The sequence below is a fragment of the Bufo bufo genome, chromosome 4 (assembly GCF_905171765.1).
Source record: "Bufo bufo chromosome 4, aBufBuf1.1, whole genome shotgun sequence".
NCBI classification, from domain to species: Eukaryota; Metazoa; Chordata; class Amphibia; order Anura; family Bufonidae; genus Bufo; species Bufo bufo.
The window spans coordinates 337,842,197-337,866,259 of NC_053392.1; the positions used below are offsets into that span (position 1 = coordinate 337,842,197).

At 44.1% G+C, this 24,063-nt stretch overlaps 1 protein-coding gene across 3 annotated transcripts in view; it reads right to left on the reverse strand.

Moving 5' to 3' along the window:
* The window catches only part of WASF1 (WASP family member 1), a 142,800-nt gene that overhangs the window by 47,098 nt on the left and 71,639 nt on the right, over positions 1-24,063 (reverse strand). For all 3 annotated transcript variants that reach the window (XM_040428865.1, XM_040428868.1, XM_040428867.1), the window contains exon 3: positions 21,100-21,234. In XM_040428865.1, coding sequence (XP_040284799.1) covers positions 21,100-21,234 — 135 coding nt within the window. The remainder of the gene's footprint in view (positions 1-21,099; positions 21,235-24,063) is intronic.

Sequence of the window (24,063 nt, forward strand, 5' to 3'; positions counted from 1 at the left end):
ATAAAAAAAAAATGGTTCTCAGACTTGAGACACCCAAAAAAACTAAAATAAATTTATTAAAAGTAGACATATTTGTATCAAAAAAGATAATATAGTCTAAAACCTAAATAATTGTAAAAAAAATACTTATTAGGTATTGCAGCGTCCGTAAGAATCTCCTCTATAAAAATACCCCATGACCCAACCCCCCAGATTAACACGGTCAAAAAAAAATAAAAAAATAGGTGCAAAAAAAGATTTTTTTTGTCACCTTACATAACAAAAAGTTTAATAGCAAGCGATAAAAAAGTCATATAGCCCCCAAAATACTGCCAATAAAACAGTCCGCTCATCCCGCAAAAAATGAGCCCCCACATGAGATAATTGGATAAAAAAATAAATAAAAAAAATGACCCTTAGACTTTAGAGATACCCAAAAAAAAGATTTGTATCAAAAAAGATAATATAGTCAAAAACCTAAATAATTGTAAAAAAAAAAAGTAGACTTATTAGGTATTGCCGCGTCCGTAAGAATCTCCTCTATAAAAATATCCCATTACCCAACCCCCCAGATTAACACGGTTAAAAAAAAAAAAAAAAACTGTGCCAAAACCGCTATTTTTGGCACTTTTCCATTTCAATCCGTTTTTTCCGGTAACAAAACAAGGGTTAACAACCAAACAAAACTTAATATTTATTACCCTGATACTGCAGTTTACAGAAACACCACATTTGTGGTCGTAAACTGCTGTATCAGTAAAAGGGAGGCCGCAAAAGGAAAGGACCGACATGGTTTCTGGAAGGCCGATTTTGATGGCCTTTTTTATTGACACCATGTCCCTTTTGAAGCCCCCCTGATGCACCCCTAGAGTAAAAACTCCCCAAAACTGACCCCATCTAAAGAAACTACACCCCTCAAGGTATTCAAAACTGATTATACAAACTTTATTAACCCTTTAGGTGTTCCTCAACAGTTAATGGCAAATGGAGATGAAATTTCAGAATTTCAATTTTTGGTAACCTTGCCTCACAAAAATGTAATATAGAGCAACCAAAAATGATATTTACCCTAAAAATAGTCCCCAAAAAAATGCCACCTTATCCCGTAGTTTCCAAAATGGGGTCACTTTTAGGGAGTTTCTACTCCAGGGGTGCATCAGAGGGGTTGAAACAGGACACGGTGTAAATAAACCGGTCCATAAAAATCAGCCCTCCAAAAACCAAACGGCGCACCTTTCACTCTACGCCCCGCTGTGTGGCCGTACAGTAGTTTACGGCCACATATTGGGCGTTTCTGTAAACGGCAGAGTCAGGGCAATAAAGATACAGTCTTGTTTGGCTGTTAACCCTTGCTTTGTTAGTGGAAAAAATGGGTTTAAATGGAAAATTAGACAAAAAAATTAAATTCTCAAATTTCATCCCCATTTGCCAATAACTCTTGTGCAACACCTAAAGGGTTAACAACGTATGTAAAATCAGTTTTGAATACCTTGAGGGGTGTAGTTTCTTAGATGGGGTCATTTTTGGGTGGTTTCTATTATGTAAACCTCGCAAAGTGACTTCAGACCTGAACTGGTCCCTAAAAATTTAGTTTTTGTAAATTGCTGAAAAATTTTAAGATTTGCTTCTAAACTTCTAAGCCTTATAAACATCCCCAAAAAATAAAATATCATTCCCAAAATAATTCAAACATGAAGTAGACATATGGGGAATGTAAAGTAATCACAATTTTTGGGGGTATTACTATGTATTACAGAAGTAGAGAAACTGAAACTTTGAAATTTGCAAATTTTTCAAAATTTTTGTTAAATTAGGTATTTTTTGGTGCAAAAAAAATATTTTTTTTGACTTCATTTTACCAGTGTCATGAAGTACAATATGTGACGAAAAAACAATCTCAGAACGGCCTGGATAAGTCAAAGCGTTTTAAAGTTATCAGCACTTAAAGTGACACTGGTCAGATTTGCAAAAAATGGCCTGGTCCTAAGGTGTAAAAAGGCCGTGTCCTTAAGGGGTTAAAACAAATTGTGGATCTTATGCTATATGTGTCATCCACAGATCTCTCCCATAACAGTGCCATCCACAGGTCCCCCTCCCCATAACAGTGCCATACACAGATCCCCCTCCCATAACAGTGCCATACACAGATCCCCCTCCCCATAACAGTGCCATACACAGATCCCCCTCCCCATAACAGTGCCATACACAGATCCCCCTCCCCATAACAGTGCCATACACAGATCCCCCTCCCCATAACAGTGCCATACACAGATCCCCCTCCCCATAACAGTGCCATACACAGATTAGTAGGTGAGCCCTCTCTAATATTTATCAGTGTATATGATATGTACATACTAGGACACAGGTCTGCCCTCAGCATGCTGATATCTAGCCCTATGAATCAAGGGGAGTATGAAAAGCACTGGGGTGTTTCAAAAGCAGTGCTCCAGGGATTCAGCCCTGTCCCTTTGTGCTCCAATGTACTCATTTGCATATGTATAAAAAAGTGGATATCTCTGCAGCTGTTTAACATACAGGCAAAAGAAAGGTGCTGTTTTAATCAGCATGATGAGTCCTACTAGGCAATATGCCTGGTTTAATAGGGTTGATCAGAGCCTCTTTGAGGTGAACCTTGAAAATGTCACATTGATAATGCAGTGCAGTCTGCAGGCAGCATGTTATAGAGCAGAAGGACCTGAGCAGTGTTATATATCGTTTTATGGGAAAAGATTCACCCTTGCTTTTTTTATGCTGAGGGGCATGCGGGTGGGTCTACTCACTGACGACAGCTATCTTTGTATGTATAGTCATGCAGCGTTATCTGTCAGAGGGTAGTCCCGCCCACATGACTCCTAAGCATAGAATGAACAGAGATTTTAACAAACAAATTACAAGTTTTACCGAAACTTCTCCCTTTAAAACCTATACATCAAATTACTCAGCTCTTCCTGCTCTATATCATATATTTTTATTTACAGCTATAACCCGATTCTGACGTCAAAGCTCTAGACCAGGAAGTTAATGATACGCACCAGGAATTGGCACTTGCGCATCATTGAGAATGGTATGCCGGGGCTGCAATATTCCTGTTGGAGCTGTTTTTTGCCCATGTACAAGAATTGGATATGTAAGTTTTTTGATAATCATATTTATTTATACACATTGGATTTGCTTAATTTAATGATTTTAAATGCAAAATGGTGATTTTTCTGGTGATGTCACTACACTTAATGGGCATGTGTATGTCTATGGATAATATGAGATATTATGCTTGAAAAAGAATCAGTGAGATCCGAAATGTCGCTATGCTACTTTGCTATGCTGCTATCCCGGTTTGGTGAATAAAGGATCATCTGCTATATGAAGGACATGCTGTGGTTTTCCTTACATACGATTTGACGTGGGACTTTGAGGCTGGAGTCTTTTGAACTGCAGGCATGAGATAAGTAATGGACTTTGATATTGTGGTGATTTACTGACTTGAAGCTGTGTTGTCGGTTTGGATGTGAAATGCTTTACAGCAGCCAAATCAACATTAGAAATTTGTCTGAAGGGGACACATTGGGGTAGATTTTCTATTGATAATGCATCAGAATTTTGACGTAATGGTGTAAATTCCTTGCATCCTATAGTAACTGTTTTAGTCACTTTTAGACACCTTTCCTACCTAACCCGAAAATGGGCCATGGCTTCATAGGAACAGCGTGACCTAAATGCATCATTATGCAGCAAAAATTAGGCGCATTTTGTTGGAGTAAGACTATCAGGGATGAACGTTCCTATGTTCCTACAAACGCTCGTTCCGGACAGGGCCGTCCTTGCTCCTGGGGGCCCGGGGCAGCTCCGTTTCCCGACTCCCACATTCACTTGTTGTCTATGCGAGCGAGCGGCGTGTGGCTCGCTGCTCGCATTAGTGAAGGACTTGTCTGTCAATTACAATTACTTACTGCCGAGTCTGCCGGCCTCATGCTAGCTCCTCCTCCCAACCTCTGACCCGGGCCCCCTTGCGTCCCTACGGTATGTGTCAGGCACAGTCATTTGTATTGTCGTGCTCAGGAGAGGGAGAGATGTGTCTGGGATTCGAACCCACAACCTTCTGTATCAGAGGCAAAGCACTTACCCACACAGCCACAAGAGCTGCATTGCCACTGACTGAAAAAAAATGAGACTTCTACTGTTATAGCTGGCTAAGTGTACATCTATACACATGACAGCTGCCCTAACACACCCAGCACTGCTATATCTCTATATGACAGCTGTCCCAGCAAACCCAGCTCTGCTACATCTATACACATGACAGCTGCCCAAACACACCCAGCTCTCCTACATCTATACACATGACAGCTGCCAAAACACACCCAGCTCTGCTACATCTATACACATGACAGCTGCCCCAGCACACTCAGCTATGCTATATCTCTATATATGACAGCTGCCCCGGCAAACCCAGCTCTGCTACATCTATACACGACAGCTGCCCAAACACACCCAGCTCTGCAACATCTATACACATGACAGCTGCCCCAGCACACTCAGCTCTGCTATATCTCTATATATGACAGCTGCCCCAGCAAACCCAGCTCTGCTACATCTATACACATGACAGCTGCCCAAACACACCCAGCTCTGCTACATCTATACACATGACAGCTGCCCCAGCAAACCCAGCTCTGCTACATCTATACACACACGACAGCTGCCCAAACACACCCAGCTCTGCTATATCTCTATATATCTATCTACTGTATAGCAATACTTAGAGATATATAGATGTAGCAGAGCTGGGTGTGCTGGGGCAGCTGTCATATATAGAGATATAGTAGAGCTGAGTGTGCTGGTGCAGCTGTCATGGTTATTAGATGTAGCAGAGCTGGGTGTGCTGGGGCAGCTATCATATATAGAGATATAGCAGAGCTGAGTGTGCTGGGACAGCTGTCATACAGAGATATAGCAGTGCTGGGTGTGTTAGGGCAACTGTCATGTGTATAGATGTACACTTAGCCAGCTATAACAGTAGAAGTCTCATATTTTTTCAGTCAGTGGCAATGCAGCTCTTGTGGCTGTGTGGGTAAGTGCTTTACCTCTGATACAGAAGGTCGTGGGTTCGAATCCCAGCAGAAACTTTTCTGAAATACAGGCTTAATAAGAACACGAGCACTGACTCCATATATGGACATACAGGGCGGGACACAGGAAGAGGCTGCATCGCATCGCTGACATGGAGGTAAGTAGAAGTGGTGTTTTTTTTTTATTAATACCCGACTGTTACTGCCATGGGGGGAGCGGGAGGCACTTGATACTGGCACATGCGGGAGGGGGGTTGGCACCTGATACTGGCACATGGGCGGGGGAGGGGGGTTGGCACTATGATACTGGCACATGGGGAGGCACCTGATACTGTCACATGTGGGGGGGAGGGGATTGGCACCTGATACTGGCACATGGGGGAAGGGGGGGTTGGCACTATGATACTGGCACTTGGGGGGGAGGAGAGAGGCACTTGATACTGGCACATGGGGGGGGGCATCTATGGGGACACTTACTGGCACATTATTGGGGGGCATTATGGGGAACACTAGGCCGGCAGCCTATCAGAGGCCGGACACTGAGGGCATCTACTGGGGCACTATATATGGGGCATTTTATACTGGTACATTATGGGGGGCACTAGCAGGAAGGGGGGAGAGGAGCACTATGGGGGAATTTACTGGGGGCACTATATAGGGGTATTTTATACTGGGACATTATGGGGGCACTATGGGGACATTGGCTCAACTGGGGACATTACAAGGGGGTATTTTTTGCACTGTCACATTAAAAGGAGAATTATTTCTACTGGGGGGGGGGGGGGATCATTATGGTGGGCTTTATTACTCCCCCATGGTATGACCCCCTAGTAGCAGCACCAGCCTCTCCCTGCTCTGCTATTCCTCTGCCCCTTCTCCAAATCCTTATTATGAAATCTTTCTCATTAGGATAAAACACATCAGCTCCACCGACCCCCCGGCCAAAGTGGTGAAGTGGCGTCCGAGATCCCCAAGGGCCAAGCCCTTACAGTAACTGTAAGTTTTCATATGAAATATGTTTATGTTATACACATATAGCATACACTGTGCCACACAATATACAGTATACCGCTACACTGTGCCACACAATATACAGTATACCTCTACACTGTGCCACACAATATACAGTATACCGCTACACTGTGTAGTCTGTTCTATAAGCACCATTGTTTTGTGGCGGCAGACAGAAAATAATCTGGAAGTGCCCCTCCCGAGACCAGGCTCTGACTGGTAGGGGGGGTCTGCTGAGCTAACGGATGCCCCCTATGGCAGTAGCACCACCATAGCCCCATATATGGCAAAAAAATTATTGCTTTGGGATGGGGGGGGGGGAACCATTTTCTACCGCACCGGTTGACACTAGCCCTAGCAACGCCACTGGTACGCTGCCTGCCTCTGTGCCACATTCTGCCTCGGCCCTCAAGTTCCTCAACTTGCAAAGGCGGCCGCGTCACAGAGGAGACACCCAGTCCATCACCACCACCATCACTAGTCTAGACACTCAGTAACAGTTCGGTTACTCACCTGAGTCACAGTCACCTCTAGACTATCTGTAAGTAAGTCCCTTGTCGCTGGTGTGCACTGCAGGCTCGCTTTTCTAAAGGAAGTGGAACTGTCTGAATGGCTGTACAGTACAGTCAGAGTGGCATGTGAGTTTGTGACACATGATGTGGCAATAATAATGTGTCTGCTGCCTGGACCAGTATCTGTACACGTATGTATGGCATAATTAATGGAATGACACATCACACATGACATGACATGACTGACACAGGTCTTTACCAGGCAGCCTGGTAACTCATGTCATGTTATATGTGATGTGTCATTCCATTAATTATGCCATACATACGTGTACAGATACTGGTTCTGTACTCCTGTGAGGCTGCGGACCACTCCTGAGACTGCATGTGCTTACAGTCCCTAAATAAATAATACTGCAGTGATTAGCAACCGTATGACAGGCGTTTATCACCGATCCTCAAAACGACCGTCGCTTGGAAGAGCTTAAAGTGTAACTGCCATTAAATTATTTTTTTTGCTAAAGTGTAGGGCAAGTGATAAGTAACATTTTTAGAATATAGTTTATTTAGCCAAAACGTTTAATTTTAGTAGAAAACTGTGGCTGAAATGTCCCTTAGCAGCGCTCTCTGAAATGAGCGTTGCTAAGGGCCACCCGTCTTCTATTTGAAAAGGAGACACGGGCTGTGCGGGAGCTGTGCTTCTGCCTCCTGTGCCCCCGCGGTGGCCACAGGTGTCTTAAAATCTAATGCTCGGGTACACTAACTAACCTGCCTTCCCTGCGATAATCACTCATGAAGACAGATGGACCTTAGCATTTCAGGGGGCCCAAGGAAATTCTTGCCCAGGGTCCAATCAATATTAACCACCTCAGCCCCCAGTGCTTAAACACCCTAAAAGACCAGGCCACTTTTTACACTTCTGACCTACACTACTTTCACCGTTTATTGCTCGGTCATGCAACTTACCACCCAAATGAATTTTACCTCCTTTTCTTCTCACTAATAGAGCTTTCATTTGGTGGTATTTCATTGCTGCTGACATTTTTACTTTTTTTGTTATTAATCGAAATTTAACGATTTTTTTGCAAAAAAATGACATTTTTCATTTTCAGTTGTAAAATTTTGCAAAAAAAACGAGATCCATATATAAATTTTGTTCTAAATTTATTGTTCTACATGTCTTTGATAAAAAAAAAATGTTTGGGTAAAAAAAAAAAATGGTTTGGGTAAAAGTTATAGCGTTTACAAACTATGGTACAAAAATGTGAATTTCCGCTTTTTGAAGCAGCTCTGACTTTCTGAGCACCTGTCATGTTTCCTGAGGTTCTACAATGCCCAGACAGTACAAACACCCCACAAATGACCCCATTTCGGAAAGTACACACCCTAAGGTATTCGCTGATGGGCATAGTGAGTTCATAGAACTTTTTATTTTTTGTCACAAGTTAGCGGAAAATGATGATTTTTTTTTTTTTTTTTTCTTACAAAGTCTCATATTCCACTAACTTGTGACAAAAAATAAAAAGTTCTATGAACTCACTATGCCCATCACGAAATACCTTGGGGTCTCTTCTTTCCAAAATGGGGTCACTTGTGGGGTAGTTATACTGCCCTGACATTCTAGGGGCCCAAATGTGTGGTAAGGAGTTTGAAATCAAATTCTGTAAAAAATGACCAGTGAAATCCGAAAGGTGCTCTTTGGAATATGGGCCCCTTTGCCCACCTAGGCTGCAAAAAAGTGTCACACATCTGGTATCTCTGTATTCAGGAGAAGTTGAGGAATGTGTTTTGGGGTGTCTTTTTACATATACCCATGCTGGGTGAGAGAAATATCTTGGTCAAATGCCAACTTTGTATAAAAAAATGGGAAAAGTTGTCTTTTGCCAAGATATTTCTCTCACCCAGCATGGGTATATGTAAAATGACACCCCAAAACACATTCCCCAACTTCTCCTGAGTACGGAGATACCAGATGTGTGACACTTTTTTGCAGCCTAGGTGGGCAAAGGGGCCCATATTCCAAAGAGCACCTTTCGGATTTCACTGGTCATTTTTTACAGAATTTGATTTCAAACTCCTTACCACACATTTGGGCCCCTAGAATGCCAGGGCAGTATAACTACCCCACAAGTGACCCCATTTTGGAAAGAAGAGACCCCAAGGTATTCGCTGATGGGCATAGTGAGTTCATGGAAGTTTTTATTTTTTGTCACAAGTTAGTGGAATATGAGACTTTGTATGAAAAAAAATAAATAAAAAAAATCATCATTTTCCACTAACTTGTGACAAAAAATAAAAAATTCTAGGAACTCGCCATGCCCCTCACGGAATACCTTGGGGTGTCTTCTTTCCAAAATGGGGTCACTTGTGGGGTAGTTATACTGCCCTGGCATTTTCCAGGGGCCCTAATGTGTGGTAAGTAGGTAAATGACCTGTGAAATCCGAAAGGTGCTCTTTGGAATGTGGGCCCCTTTGCCCACCTAGGCTGCAAAAAAGAGTCACACATGTGGTATCGCCGTATTCAGGAGAAGTTGGGGAATGTGTTTTGTGGTGTCATTTTACATATACCCATGCTGGGTGAGAGAAATATCTTGGCAAAAGACAACTTTTCCCATTTTTTTATACAAAGTTGGCATTTGACCAAGATATTTATCTCACCCAGCATGGGTATATGTAAAAAGACACCCCAAAACACATTCCTTAACTTCTCCTGAATACAGAGTGTAGGGGGTTAGCTCTTCACCGGGGGTCATTCTCACAGATACGCCTTTAGGACACCAGGTTTCAGGTCCAAACAGTGTATTTATTGTGCACACTCCAACCAATACAGGTTATCATGAAGTCGCAGCTTCACCTAACACATGTGACATCCACATAAAATAATAAACACTCGCCCGTCCAGGCTCTAACTAAACATAACGTTTCCTGACTCACCTAGGTCCCAGTTCACACCCTGTGAACTCATGCGGCTTTTGTCAGCCAATGTCCCACAGCCTCCTGGCTGTACAGAGCACAGTACGCCGACTGCCTCTAGTTCAGTATTTCTTGTGGGGGATTGGGGCTCAGTAGTCTGCCTGACTATGGCCCTGCGACCCTCCCAGGCGTCGCTGCGTCCCCCAACTCCAGGCTATCTCCCAGCCTTGTGGTCCCTCAGCCTAGCCCAGCTGAGACCACACAGACAGAGCCTCCAGGCCTCTGTCCACAGGTAACACACTACTACTTTCTGACACTCTGGGAGGTGCCTAATGCCAGGCTGATTACCTCCAGCTTCTCTCACCTGTGGTGGAACAGGGGTGTGGACCACACTATCCACCCCTTTCTTGCCTCTAACCTGAGTGAGACCTGTCACTGTCTCACAAGAGATACCAGATGTGTGACACTTTTTTGCAGCCTAGGTGGGCAAAGGGGCCCAAATTCCTTTTAGGAGGGCATTTTTAGACATTTGGATACCAGACTTCTTCTCACGCTTTGGGGCCCCTAAAATGCCAGGGCAGTATAAATACCCCACATGTGACCCCATTTTGGAAAGAAGACACCCCAAGGTATTCAATGAGGGGCATGGCGAGTTCATAGAAAAAAAATTTTTTTGCCACAAGTTAGCGGAAATTGATTTTTTTGATTTTGTTCTCACAAAGTCTCCCTTTCCGCTAACTTGGGACAAAAATTTCAATCTTTCATGGACTCAATATGCCCCTCAGCGAATACCTTGGGGTGTCTTCTTTCCAAAATGGTGTTATTTGTGGGGTGTTTGTACTGCCCTGGCATTTGAGGGTCTCCGCAATCATTACATGTATGGCCAGCATTAGGAGTTTCTGCTATTCTCCTTATATTGAGCATACGGGTAATGAGATTTTTTTTTTCCGTTCAGCCTCTGGGCTGAAAGAAAAAAATGAACGGCACAGATTTCTTCATTCGCATCGATCAATGTGGATGAAAAAATCTCTGCCAAAAAAAGAAAAAGGAGGGGAAAGGCGTCTGCCAGGACATAGGAGCTCCGCCCAACATCCATACCCACTTAGCTCGTATGCCCTGGCAAACCAGATTTCTCCATTCACATCAATCGATGTGGATGAATAAATCATTGCCGGGATTTTTTTTTTTATATATATACAAAGTGTTTGCCAAAGTATATTAACACCGCCACCTCCTCAGCTCATATGCCTCGGCAAACGTATCTTTTACTGCAGAGGAGAAATCTCGTCTTGCAGCGCCGCATACACCGACTTGCGTGTAATCTGACAGCAGCGCAATGCTTCTGTCCGAATGCACATCAGTGCTGCAGCTAGTCGATCGGTTGGTCCACCTGGAAGGTAAAAAAAACAAAACAAAAAAGAAAAAACCAGGCCGCAACGCAATAACTTTATTAACTTTAGAACAGAACATATTAACCTTTTTTAACTTTTTTACTTACCGGTAATTTTTTACCTTTATAGAACAAACCTCTCCTTCCCCATGGGACAATGTGCAAAGCGCAAATCGCCCAAAGATGTGGCGAAGTACGTTATGCACTTTATCCCAGGTGAAAGGAGAGGTTTGCAGCAGATGTGAGTAAAAGGGCCCTAATAGCCCTGTGTGCCTGTCCTGTGAGATGCAATCCCTATGCTAGGTGTACCTGTGTGTGGTACTTCCGGAAACACTCACCAAAGCATAGGGCAGGGTGGTCAGGACAGTCAGGACAGAAATAGCGGGTGTCACGCCTTATTCCACTCCTGCTACAGACACGACATCTTTTTCGGGGTGACGGTTGGGTTGAGGTACCAGGAACGACACTGGGGAAATGTCGCTCGTGTAGACGGCTAACTACACTGGTGGATGGGGCCACGGAACCTCCTGGGTAAAGGAGGTTCTCGATGATCTCTTCCTGGAATTTGAGGAAGGATCCTGTTCTCCCAGCCTTACTGTAGAGAACAAAACTATTATACAGCGCCAATTGAATTAAATATACAGACACCTTCTTATACCAGCGTCTGGTTCTGCGGGAAACTAAATACGGAGACAACATCTGGTCATTGAAGTCCACCCCTCCCATGAGCGCATTATAGTCGTGGACACAGAGGGGCTTTTCAATGACACGGGTTGCTCGCTCAATTTGGATTGTCGTGTCTGCGTGAATGGAGGAGAGCATGTAAACGTCACGCTTGTCTCTCCATTTCACCGCGAGCAGTTCTTCGTTACACAAGGCAGCCCTCTCCCCCCTTGCAAGACGGGTGGTTACAAGCCGTTGGGGGAAGCCCACGCGACTAGTTCGTGCGGTGCCACAGCGCAAATCCGTTCTAGAAACAAATGCCTAAAGAGGGCCACACTTGTGTAAAAATTGTCCACATAAAGATGGTACCCCTTGCCGAATAAGGGTGACACCAAGTCCCAGACTGTCTTCCCACTGCTCCCCAGGTAGTCAGGGCAACCGACCGGCTCCAGGGTCTGATCTTTTCCCTCATAGATCCGAAATTTGTGGGTATAGCCTGTGGCCCTTTCACAGAGCTTAAACAATTTGACCCCATACCGGGCACGCTTGCTTGGGATGTATTGTTTGAAGCCAAGGCGCCCGGTAAAATGTATTAGGGACTCGTCTACGCAGATGTTTTGCTCGGGGGTATACAAATCTGCAAATTTCTGGTTGAAATGGTCTATGAGGGGCCGAATTTTGTGGAGCCGGTCAAAAGCTGGGTGGCCTCTGGGACGGGAGGTGGTGTTGTCGCTAAAATGCAGGAAACGGAGGATGGCCTCAAATCGTGCCCTGGACATAGCAGCAGAGAACATGGGCATGTGATGAATCGGGTTCGTGGACCAATATGACCGCAATTCATGCTTTTTTGTCAGGCCCATGTTGAGGAGAAGGCCCAAAAAAAATTTAAGTTCGGAAACTTGGACTGGTTTCCACCGGAAAGGCTGGGCATAATAGCTTCCCGGGTTGGCGGATATAAATTGTGTGGCATACCGGTTTGTCTCTGCCACGACTAAGTCCAAGAGCTCCGCAGTCAAGAACAGCTCAAAAAATCCCAGGGCCGAACCGATTTGAGCCGTCTCAACCCGAACTCCAGACTGGGCGGTGAAAGGGGGAACTAATGGTGCGGCTGAAGTTGGTGACTGCCAATCAGGGTTTGCCAGCACCTCAGGGATTCTAGGGGCTCTACGGGCCTGTCTGTGCGGTGGCTGCGACGGGGTAACTACTGCACGTGCCACTGTACCAGCTTCAACTGCCCTTCTGGTGCTCGCCACGTCATCATGTTGTACGGCAGTGCTGGTACTAGGTCCAGGGAGGGCTGCGCTGCTGGTGTATGCCTCACCACGTGATCCGGCAGCGACAGCCCCACTCTGCTGCTCTTGAAGCGGATCCTGCATAACCTGTGGTCTAGCGACACGGGGCCGGGTACGCCTGGTGCTGCCAGGGACCTCAACCTCCTCGTCCGAACTTTGGGTCAGAGAGCCACTGCTTTCTACAGGTTCATATTCTGACCGCTAGATTCGTCAGATGAGGGTTCCCACTCCTCATCCGACTGGGTCAGAATCCTGTAGGCCTCTTCAGAAGAATACCCCCTGTTTGACATTTTGGACTACTAAATTTAGGGGTATTCTCTGAGACTACCCAAGAAAAAAAGCAAGCCTGTCTTACAAAGGGGAGGCTAGCGAAGTACCGGAGGCCACTGCGGTTGATAAAAAATATCAAAACTGATTTTTTTATCGCCGCAGTGTGTGTAAAATGAATGCAGTGATCAAAAAAAAATAATATTTTTTGTCACTGCGGTGGGGCGGGCGTGGGGGAACGCACGTGTGGGCGACCGATCAGGCCTGATCGGGCAAACACTGCGTTTTGGGTGGAGGGCGAGCTAAGGTGACACTAATACTATTATAGATCTGACTGTGATCAGTTTTGATCACTTACAGATACTATAAAAGTACAAATGCTGATTAGCGATACGCTAAACAGCGAATAAGTGACTGCGGTGCAGTGGGCTGGGCGCTAACTCACGCTAAACTACCTACCAAAGGGGCCTAAACTATCCCTAAAACCTAACAGTCAATACCAGTGAAAAAAAAAAAGTGACAGTTTACACTGATCACTTTTTTTCCTTTCAATAGTGATTGACAGGGGCGATCAAAGGGGTGATCAAAGGGTTAATTGGGGTGCAGGGGGTGATCTGGGGCTAAAGTGTGGTGTTTGGTGTACTCACAGTTCAGTCTGCTCCTGTGCTGGATCCAACCGACGAAAAGGACCAGCAGAGGAGCAGACAAGCCATATAACAGATCATATTTACTAATATGATCTGTTATATGACTTGTGATTGGATTTTTTGAAAATCGCCAGCCTGCCAGCCAATGATCGTTGCTGGCAGGCTGGTGACGAACTTGTTCTTTTAATTTTGCCGGCCCGCGATGCGCATGCGCGGGCCGGCTTTGAGCGAAATCTGGCGTCTCGCGAGATGACGCGTATATGCGTGATTGTGCGCAGCGCTGCCACCTCCGGAACGCGAATCTGCGTTAGGCGGTCCGGAGGTGGTTAAAGACGGCCCTGGTTCCGGACAATCTGGATCACCTGATGAACGAGCAAAATGCTTGTTGATCTGGTGGAACTGCCGTTCCTGCAGGCAAGTAAATTATCGTTTTAGGGCAGCAGATCGTGCTGTCTAAACATCAATCTGCTGCCCAAAAAAAATACAGCTGTATGAGGATAAGCGATTGCAGTAGGTGATCCATGGTGGATCCTGGTGTTATCTGTCTCCAGCTTACATTTCATTGTAATCCTGCCTGGGATGATGAGATGACTGCTGTAAAGTGATCTCCATTAAACAGGCAGTAGCAGCCTATATTTTATACAGATAATAGCATGGAAATTTAGTAAAAAAAACAAAAAAACTTGATTCTGACAGTAGGCCAGTTTCTGATGATACATTTCCTTTACGTCATCTAGCCTGGGCACAACTAATATTATCCATCCTCCTCCACTGTGCCAGTGAAGAGGAACAACAACTGATCAAGATGGCATTTATTGGTCATTACATGCAGCCGTCAATAAGTAAGTGGGGTAATATTCTCTTGTAACCTGAATACTTTCGGGGTGCTATCTCACGTATCAGCTGCCACACAGGCAAACAGCGGCAGTGGTGCTGTCAGGAGCTGCAGGTCCCCTTCCAAACGCTAACGTTCCTGCAGTTTTTTAGCACACCGTGCGGCCATTAACCGACTACAAGGAGTTAAGACTCCTTTCAGTAGCAATCTGCGTGGCCCCAATGCTTTTGGCCGCATTGCGACGCTGCTCAGCTGTGAGGCAGCAGGCACATGTGACAGCACCCTCAGTCCAGTTTACGAACTTCCAAACGTACATAAAAGTTAAAACAATGTGATGCAATCTAAGTGCCTAATGTGCCGTAAGATAGTAGCGAGGAAAAATGATATGAAATCTTCAGCTAATATCTGACCCTGGTCCAAGCTTTAATTACACAACAGAACTTTTACAGTAAATTCATAATGGATAAGAGGTCGACTTGGAAGAACTGCCATTTAGGCATTCACAAACAAAGTGACTAGACGGTGCAGAGAGAACGCATGGATCAATAGGCAAGAAGCTTAGTGTCTATGGGGAAAAAGTATTATATAGCAGAAAGTAAATGTATTCTGGAATATTACGCCTGCAGTCTAAAGCTTATATTATACCAGGCGATTTTCGGATCAATCATCGTTAACAAGCATTCGTTAGCGATAATCCAGGAGCGCGTTCATCGGGCAATGGGGATCTTTCAGCATGTTAAAAGATCTTCGTTTGTCAGCGGCAGATTGTGATGTCTAATCACGATTTGCTGCTGGAAAACAACTAGACAGCATGGGGATGAGCGATGGCATAATGCTGTGAAGAAGACTGCTGCATGTAATAGCAGTGGTCTCACTTCCTTCTCAACAATCCCCTGCAGAATCGGGCAACCTTATACAGCCCTATCTCCTGGGCAGTATTAGAGGCAGATACAATTAGACCACATATTTATTCTAGCACAATAGTATATGTCTCTTCTAAAACTTGGGTTATTTCCAAATGAGAATTGATCATAGGATTTCCAAATGCCAGATTTGGCCCCAAACTTTATAATTGTGGGGAGCTGACTTTTAGGAACCCACTGATCTGGCGCCCTACCCCTTGTAGGTTTTCTTTGCACAGCGGCACTCCCTGTCACCTAGCTGTACAGGGAAGTGTGGCTCGCCCTATTGACTTCAACAGTTGGTGGCTGCCCGGAGACTGAGCAGTAAAAGAGATCACAGAGGGTCTTTAGGAGGAATTAGTTTGGGAGCTACTGCACCTCTAGTATAAAAACACTATGTATAATGCCATGTGTAGCAGATATACTGCAAACTCAAATAGGTTAGGGAATTATTCAGGTAATACATGTTTTCTGGCTAGAGAACAACAGAGTCAATACTATAAGCAAATCACTGAAAATCCATAAGGACAGTATCCTCATACATCAAATACATACATTAATCAAATTATCAAATGCAGAGTGGAATGCAAATCAGAAACCGTTAAAAATGGCCCAAACAAGCTAAATTTCCGCATTTCTGAATTACACAGTTATTTTGTAATAAGACTTTTGTTTCCTTAAGGGATGCTCTGACTGGGACACTCTCGTGGTTATAGCTACATATAGATAATATTATATATATTTAAAAACAGCATTCTAAGGTATATAGTTCTAGCAGAACAATGCAGCTGTTAATCCTCCGCCCTCTAATTGTAAATCGATAACTCTACAGAATCAGTCCTACACAGAAAAGCTAATAAAGAGGGTGGAGCAGTTAAAATATAAAATTGTAATATTGTTAATATTCACAATAGGTCACAGAACACATATCAGATGTTGCAAATGAGACATTTTACCATTTCTTGAAAAAAACTCATTTAGAACTTCATAGCGGCAATGCATCTCAAAAACGATGGGACAGGGCTATGTCTACCATTGTGTAGCATCCCCTCCTCTTATCAACAGTCTGTAAACATCTGGGAAGTGAGGAGACCAATTGCTGGAGTTTTGGGAGAGCAATGTTGTCCCATTCTTGTCTGGTGTAGGATTTTGGGTCTTCTTTGCCATATTTTTGGTTTCATGATGCACCAAATGTTTTCTATTAGTGACAGGCCAGTTCAGCGCCCGGACTCTTCTTCTGCGCAGCCATGCTGTTGTGATGGATGAAATATGTACCAAATGTTCCGGCGTATAAGACGACTTTCTAACACTAGAAATTATTTTCAAGAGTCGGTGGTCGTCTTTTATGCCGGGTATAAGGCAGCACAGGGGAGAAGGAAGCAGTCCCTCCCCATTCCCTGTGCTGCCCGCTGCCACCAATGATGAGAGAGGGGCGGAGGAGGGGTCTGTGGTTTATTTATTGCAAAAAACTATTTTATAGATATACAAATTACTAGGGTTGTCCCGATACCGATACTAGTATCGGTATCGGGACCGATTCCGAGTTTTCTCGGCGGTACTCAGCCGCCGATACCCCGCCCCGATACATAAATAGAATACTATGGGCGTAACTATGGGCGGGGCCCCGCCGCTCACCGAAGTATTTATAAACGTGAATCCTTATCCTGTTGTTAAGTTGAACTAACGCTGCCCTCTCCCATGTTCCCATGTCCCCCCTGTATCCCCACAGCACTTACTTAAGCTTCCATAGCAGGCAGAGCAGACGGCAGCAGTAACGTCACTCACTGACGTAGAGCGCCTGCTCCGCCCCCTTTATGAGTGAAGCAGGCGGAGCAGGCGCGCGACGTCAGTGAGTGACGTTACTGGTGCCGTCCGCTCTGCCTGCTATGGAAGCTTAAGTAAGTGCTGTGGGGATACAGGGGAACATGAGAGAGGGCAGCGTTAGTTCAACTTAACAACAGGATAAGGATTCACGTTTATAAATACTTCGGTGAGCGGCGGGGCCCGGTGTATTGGGGGACACTGTTATGAGGGGGATCTGTGGATGACATATAGCAGTGTCAGCCACAGATCCTCCCCATAACAGTTCCATCCACAGATCCCCTATAACAGCACCATCCACAGATCCCCCACCAAATAACAATGCCATCCTCAGATCCCCCCACCCCATAACAATGCCATCCACAGATATCCCACCCCATAGCAGTACCATCCACAGATCCCCCATAACAGTGCCATCCACAGATCCCCCATAACAGTGCCATCCACAGATCCCCCATAACAGTGCCATCCACAGATCCCCCATAACAGTGCCATCCACAGATCCCCCATAACAGTGCCATCCACAGATCCCCATAACAGTGCCATTCACAGATCCCCCATAACAGCACCATCCACAGATCCCCATAACAGCGCCATCCACAGATCCCCCATAACAGTGCCATCCACAGATCCCCCATAACAGTGCCATCCACAGATCCCCCATAACAGTGCCATCCACAGATCCCCCATAACAGTGCCATCCACAGATCCCCCATAACAGTGCCATCCACAGATCCCCCATAACAGTGCCATCCACAGATCCCCCATAACAGTGCCATCCACAGATCCCCCATAACAGTGCCATCCACAGATCCCCCATAACAGTGCCATCCACAGATCCCCATAACAGTGCCATCCACAGATCCCCCATAACAGTGCCATCCACAGATCCCCCACATGACAGTGCGTCATCCACAGATCCACAGATCCCCCAAAACGGTCACATGACATTTAAAAAAAGTATCGGTATTCGGTATCGGTGACTACTTGAAAAAAAGTACCGGTACTTGTACTCGGTCCTAAAAAAGTGGTATCGGGACAACCCTACAAATTACCAGTACCGGTACCTTTGTGCCCAAGGGGCTGTCGCCGTTTTGTGCCCATCCGCGCCCCGAATTCTGGATCCCAGCGCCGCCCCTCTCTTAATTTATTCACTGCACTTGCGTTTTTTTTATCTTCTGAAGCCGCTCGTAATCTGGCGCATGCACAGTTAGTTGGAGCACTCGCTCATTCTTGCTGTGAGGGCGGAGGGAATAGAGGAGACAGCGCCAATTAACTGGGCATGCGCTAGATTACGAGCGGCTTCAGAAGATAAAAAAAAAAGCAAGTGCGGTGTATAAATTAAGAGAGGGGCGGCGCTGGGATCCAGGATTCAGTGCGCGGTTGGGCACAAAACGGCGGAGGGACAGCCACTTGGGCACAAAGGTACTGGTAATTTGCATATCTATAAAGTCTTATACGGCGAGTATAGCCCAAACCCTATATTTTGAATGGAAAAGTTGGGGGTCGTCTTATGTGCCCAGTCATCTTATACGCCAGAAAATACGGTAGTTTATCACTGTCTGGCCTGAAAGGAACATTGTCTGGATGGGAGCATATGTTTTAAAACCTCTATATACTGTTCAGCATTGATGCATTTACAGATCTATAAGCTGCCCCCCGCCATAGGCACTAATATTAGTGATGCAGGCTTTTGAACCATGAGCTGGATGTCCCCTCTCCTCTAAAGTCCAAAGACACATTGTCTATGGTTTCCAAAAATAATTCAAATTTTTAAATCTTCTGACCACAGAACAGTTTTCTATTTTGCCTCAATCCATTTTAAATGAGCTATGGCCCAGAAAAGCTGAATTTCTGGATCATGCTGACGTATGGCTTCTTTATTGCATGATACAGCATTTGTGGGTTGCATTGAGAGCTGTGTTCACAGACAAGGACTTCTGGAAGTGTTCCTGAGCCCATGCAGTGATTTCCAGTACAGAATCATGTGTTTTTAATGCAGTGCCATCTGACGGCCACAGATCATAAGCATCCAATACAGACTGTCAGACTTGTCCTGTGCGCAGATGGATTTCTCCCGATTCGTTGAATCTTCTGATGGTATTACGTACTGTAGATGGAGGGATATTCAAAGTCTCTGGAATTTTACGTTAAGGAAAATTTTCACTTGAATTTTCCACAATTGTTAAACGTAGACGTTTTTTCGCAGATTGGTGAACCTCTGCAACTCTTTACTTCTGACAGACTCCGTCTCTCTAACATGCTCTTTTTATACCCAGTCATGTGACTGCAAATTGCTCCTCCAACTGTTTATCAGTATCGCTTACTTTTCCAGCCTTTTGTTTCCCTGCCCCAACTTTTTTAAGATGTGTTACTACCATCAAGTTTTAAATGACTTACGTTTTTTTCATAAAATGGCAAAATGTCTGACTTTCAGCATCTGATATGTGTTCTATGCTCAACTGTGAATAAAATATGGGTCTATGAGATTTGCAAATCACTGCATTCTGTTTTTATTTACATTTTCAGCATCCCAACTTTTTATTATTATTGGTGTTGTATGCGGATAGTCATATTAAGAAGAAATACACAATGTTTTAAGATATTCTCCTCCCATTATGACATCAGATGTAGAGAGACACAACTGTGCGCTGACTGGTACAGTTGCAGCGGAAACTGTACAATGCCCAGAATGTACTGTACACAGATTCTATGACTCATATAGAAGAAACCGCAGCACTCTCCTGTCTTCAATTCAGTGGAATTTATTTCACCAACAAAAAAAATGCGACGTTCCGAACATAAAGGTCTTTCTCAAGCAACAGCGTTGCTTGAAAAAAGACCTTTACGGTCGAAACGTCGCATTTTTTTTCCTGGCGAAATAAATTCCACTGAATTGAAGACAGGAGAGTGCTGCGGTTTCTTCTATATGACGCATCCAAGGGGGAACTTCTGACTGGCTCCCAACACGAATGGCACCACCACAAGATAAGACTTTAATTTTTCGTTGTGCTGCTATACGCATTTTTTCCCAGATTCTATGACTGACAATTAGACCTGTACATGACACGATAGTCGCCTTCGGTCGGCCAACTGTACAGCGTAGCATGAGAGTGTGCCTGGAGAAACCCTTCAAATCTGTTTGTAATATAAATCTGACTAATATAATGTCATTTACTGACAATACACCCCTTAAAGTAGAAAAAATTTAATCTACAAGATAAAATGCAAACACAAGATACATTCCCTTTAACCAACGCCTCAACTGATGGCACATAGGACTATCTAACGTGTATCTCTTATGACACACTGTATTAGAATAAATTATGTACAGAAGTCAGTTTTAAGGAAAGAAACAAATATAATAAAGCAGTATAATCTCTAGCTTGCAATGAAAATACCAATAGAAAAGCTTGGGCACAGGACAATGACATTTCTGTGTATGCTTTTAGCTGCAGGGGTTTGGATGTCTACAAGAAATACAGCACATACAGATATGCGGGGCAAGAATTTCTACCCAATAGGCACAGAATGCCACTTTAAGGCTTTTCTCCGTCGTTTAATTAACTGCAGCGGAATGTGGAACTGAGGATGACCTATTTCATGTGCGAACATCAGACAATGGCAGCGTGCAATTGTCTGGCTGTGTTGGCTTGTCAGGAGAATTATTTCTGCTTTCCAGTGTAGGCTCAAAACAAGTGCATGAACGTTCTGTACTAGAATAAGCACATACAATGCCAGAATGTGGGGAAAAGGAAGGAAGACACGCTAAAAAAATATATAAAGATTTGGTATAAAACTTACGTTCTTCTTCTTTAGGATCTAGCTGTGTCACACTGACAGATAGCCGGTCAACGCGTTCTTGTAAAGAGTTCACTCTGAAGGAGAAGCTGTGGGCCTCATTGAAAAGCTCCCCGAATATATCTTCTGCATATTTACCTTAAATACAGGGGAAATACATTACATTACAGAATATGAACACTTAATTGGAATGTTTTCATGGTCTGGCAAAGTGGTATTCTATACAGAAGCATATATTGTATTTTAGAAACACTGGGGGTCTGATCTGAGATCTGAATGGGGGGGAGGTCTTATTAACATTGGAGGTTTGATCTGAGGTCTGATGTGAATCTTATTAACATTGGGGGTCTGATTGGGGTCTTTTTTTTTTTTTTCAATGTCCTCGTCTATAATCTATATACGTCTTATGGGCAGGTGTGTCTTATACAGAGAAAAATACGGTATATGCTAACTCCTACATAGAGTACGAACGGAATTTTCCCACATTTCACACAATGTAAAACTTACGTGTTCAATACTTTCATAAAATCTTAACAATTAACAAATGTAATCAGTCATGAGAAAAGTATGTTTTAATAGACACTAGTACTAGGGTCTGAATTTGTCATACAAGGGGACACCTGACTGTCTAAACCTCTTGGAATATGTGCCACCAAGAAAGCCCAGAACACTTTTGTCAAGAGGGGTCCTTGTAGACACCCTACTTAAACTGCATCATCCTTCTGAGGGGTTCCTTGAACCAGGGAGACTACTGCTCAGATAAAATAATGAAAGTGTAAAAGACATATCATATTATGGAAATGTAAGGCTAGTTTCACACTAGCGTCCCCTCATTATCGTCAATGGGGACGGAGTGGCAGTCCAAAGGCATACGTGAACTAGCGGCAGGACGGATCAGACAGGCTGTTCACCCGCCGGAGTCCCCTGACGCTAGTGTGAAAGTACCCTAATCCATTAATCTGCCATAAAATGAATTAAGGTGGAGTTCACAGCTTTCCGGTCTTCTGATCCTTCAGGGAAAAAAAAAATTGATCAGGCAGGGCTTTTTCTTCTGTCAAAAATAACTGAAGTCTGATGGAACTAACACAAACTGAGCACTACTGGTGCTCAAAATAAGACTGATCAGGTTTTTTTTTACCATTTTTCTGACATATCAAAAGAATGGAAAGCTCAACACAGACGTGAATGAACCCTAATACAGGGCTAAGGCTACTTTCACATTAGCGTTTTTCTTTTCCGGCATAGAGTTCCGTCACAGGGGCTCTATACCGGAAAAGAACTGATCAGGCATATCCCCATGTATTCTGAATGGAGAGTAATCCGTTCAGGATGCATCAGGATGTCTTCAGTTCAGTCATTTTGACTGATCAGGCAAAAGAGAAAACCGTAGCATGCTACGGTTTTATCTCCGGCGAAAAAAACCTGAAGACTTGCCTGAATGCCGGATCCGGCATTTTTTTTCCATAGGAATGTATTAGTGCATTCAAAATACCGGAATGCCGGAACAGTCCTTTAAAAATGAGAAGAAAAAAAATACCTGATACGTTTTGCCTGATGACACCGGAAAAACGGATCCGGTATTGCAATGCATCAGGCATCTTTCAGACTGATCAGGATCCTGGTCAGAAAAAATGACATGCGTTTGCATACAGTTTGCCTGATCAGGCAGGCAAGTTCAGGCAATGGAACTGCCTGCCGGATTCAAACAACGCAAGTGTGAAAGTACCCTAATGGGACAGGTACTGCAACTCTGTATTAACCAGGCACAGCCACTACACAGTATAGTTCCAGCACCTGGTTTCGCTACAACGGTTCTGGAATATAGCTGATGGGACAATCAGATATTGATGACCTATCCCAAGGTTACCAATAGTAAAGTCCCAGAGGGCTCGTTTAATTGGAATTTATGCTAAAAATGCTTTGAAAATGTCACTGCCCTTCAGAGATGGAGTACAGGCTAAACTGAATGCAAAAAAAATAATCTACTTTAAACTAAAAAGGAACTGTCTTAGGTGAATTTTACCTTGTGATATTAAGCCAGTGTGTAGTGAGGAGAAGGAACTGTGATTGAATTCACACTTACGCCTAGATTAGACAAAACTAAACAAGGATACTGAAAGGAAAATCATAAATCATGCAAAGCATGAAGGCTGCACAGTAGTACACATAGACATACGGCCTACATGTGCTACTATATGATTTTTTTGAATGGATGTCAGAAGGATAAAGGGGTTTTCTAGGCAATTTATTAAACAAAAAATAATCCCTATTTTGCCTACTCTCGTCACTGTCCAAACAATGCATCTGGTGTATTCCTAATTTTACTAGCCAACACTTACTTTTCAGGGACACCTTACAGTTACAGCAGGCACTGAAAAACTTCAAATCCCAGAATGCACTTCTTTCTCTGTGCCTTCCCCCCCATCCCTTGCCTCCGTAAATGTATCTTCCCCGGCAGCCGAGACCAATCAGGTTGGCACACTGACTCCGTTCAATAATAAAGCCAGCCCCCTGCTGTCACATGACTGGCGATGAGTCGACACAAAGTAGGGGTAGGCAGGCCTTGGTCACACGTGATGTGTCACGGGAAACTACATAGCTCCCAGAACCATGTGACTGCGTAGAGAACCACTGCAGCAGTAGAACTATATTAATAAGTATTTGACTGTTATAAAACCAATGCTTATTACTTTTGGGCTATTATTTGTGCTTTAATTCCTTAAACTTTTTCAATGTCTCTGCATCCAGTCAATGAATGTATTTGCTGAAAGCTGAAACCTTCTCACAGTTCAGGTTTTCTGGGGTATTTGGTCAAGACGTTGCTCAGTGAACAAACCATCCTGCCCTCCAGGATGATACATGCTCCCTTCACAAATACATTGTAGTGAGCCATCAGGTTAGAAGACCGATTCTGATTTATGGATTGCCAATAATATAATTGTAGCCTTGGGTCAGGACAGCTTTCCA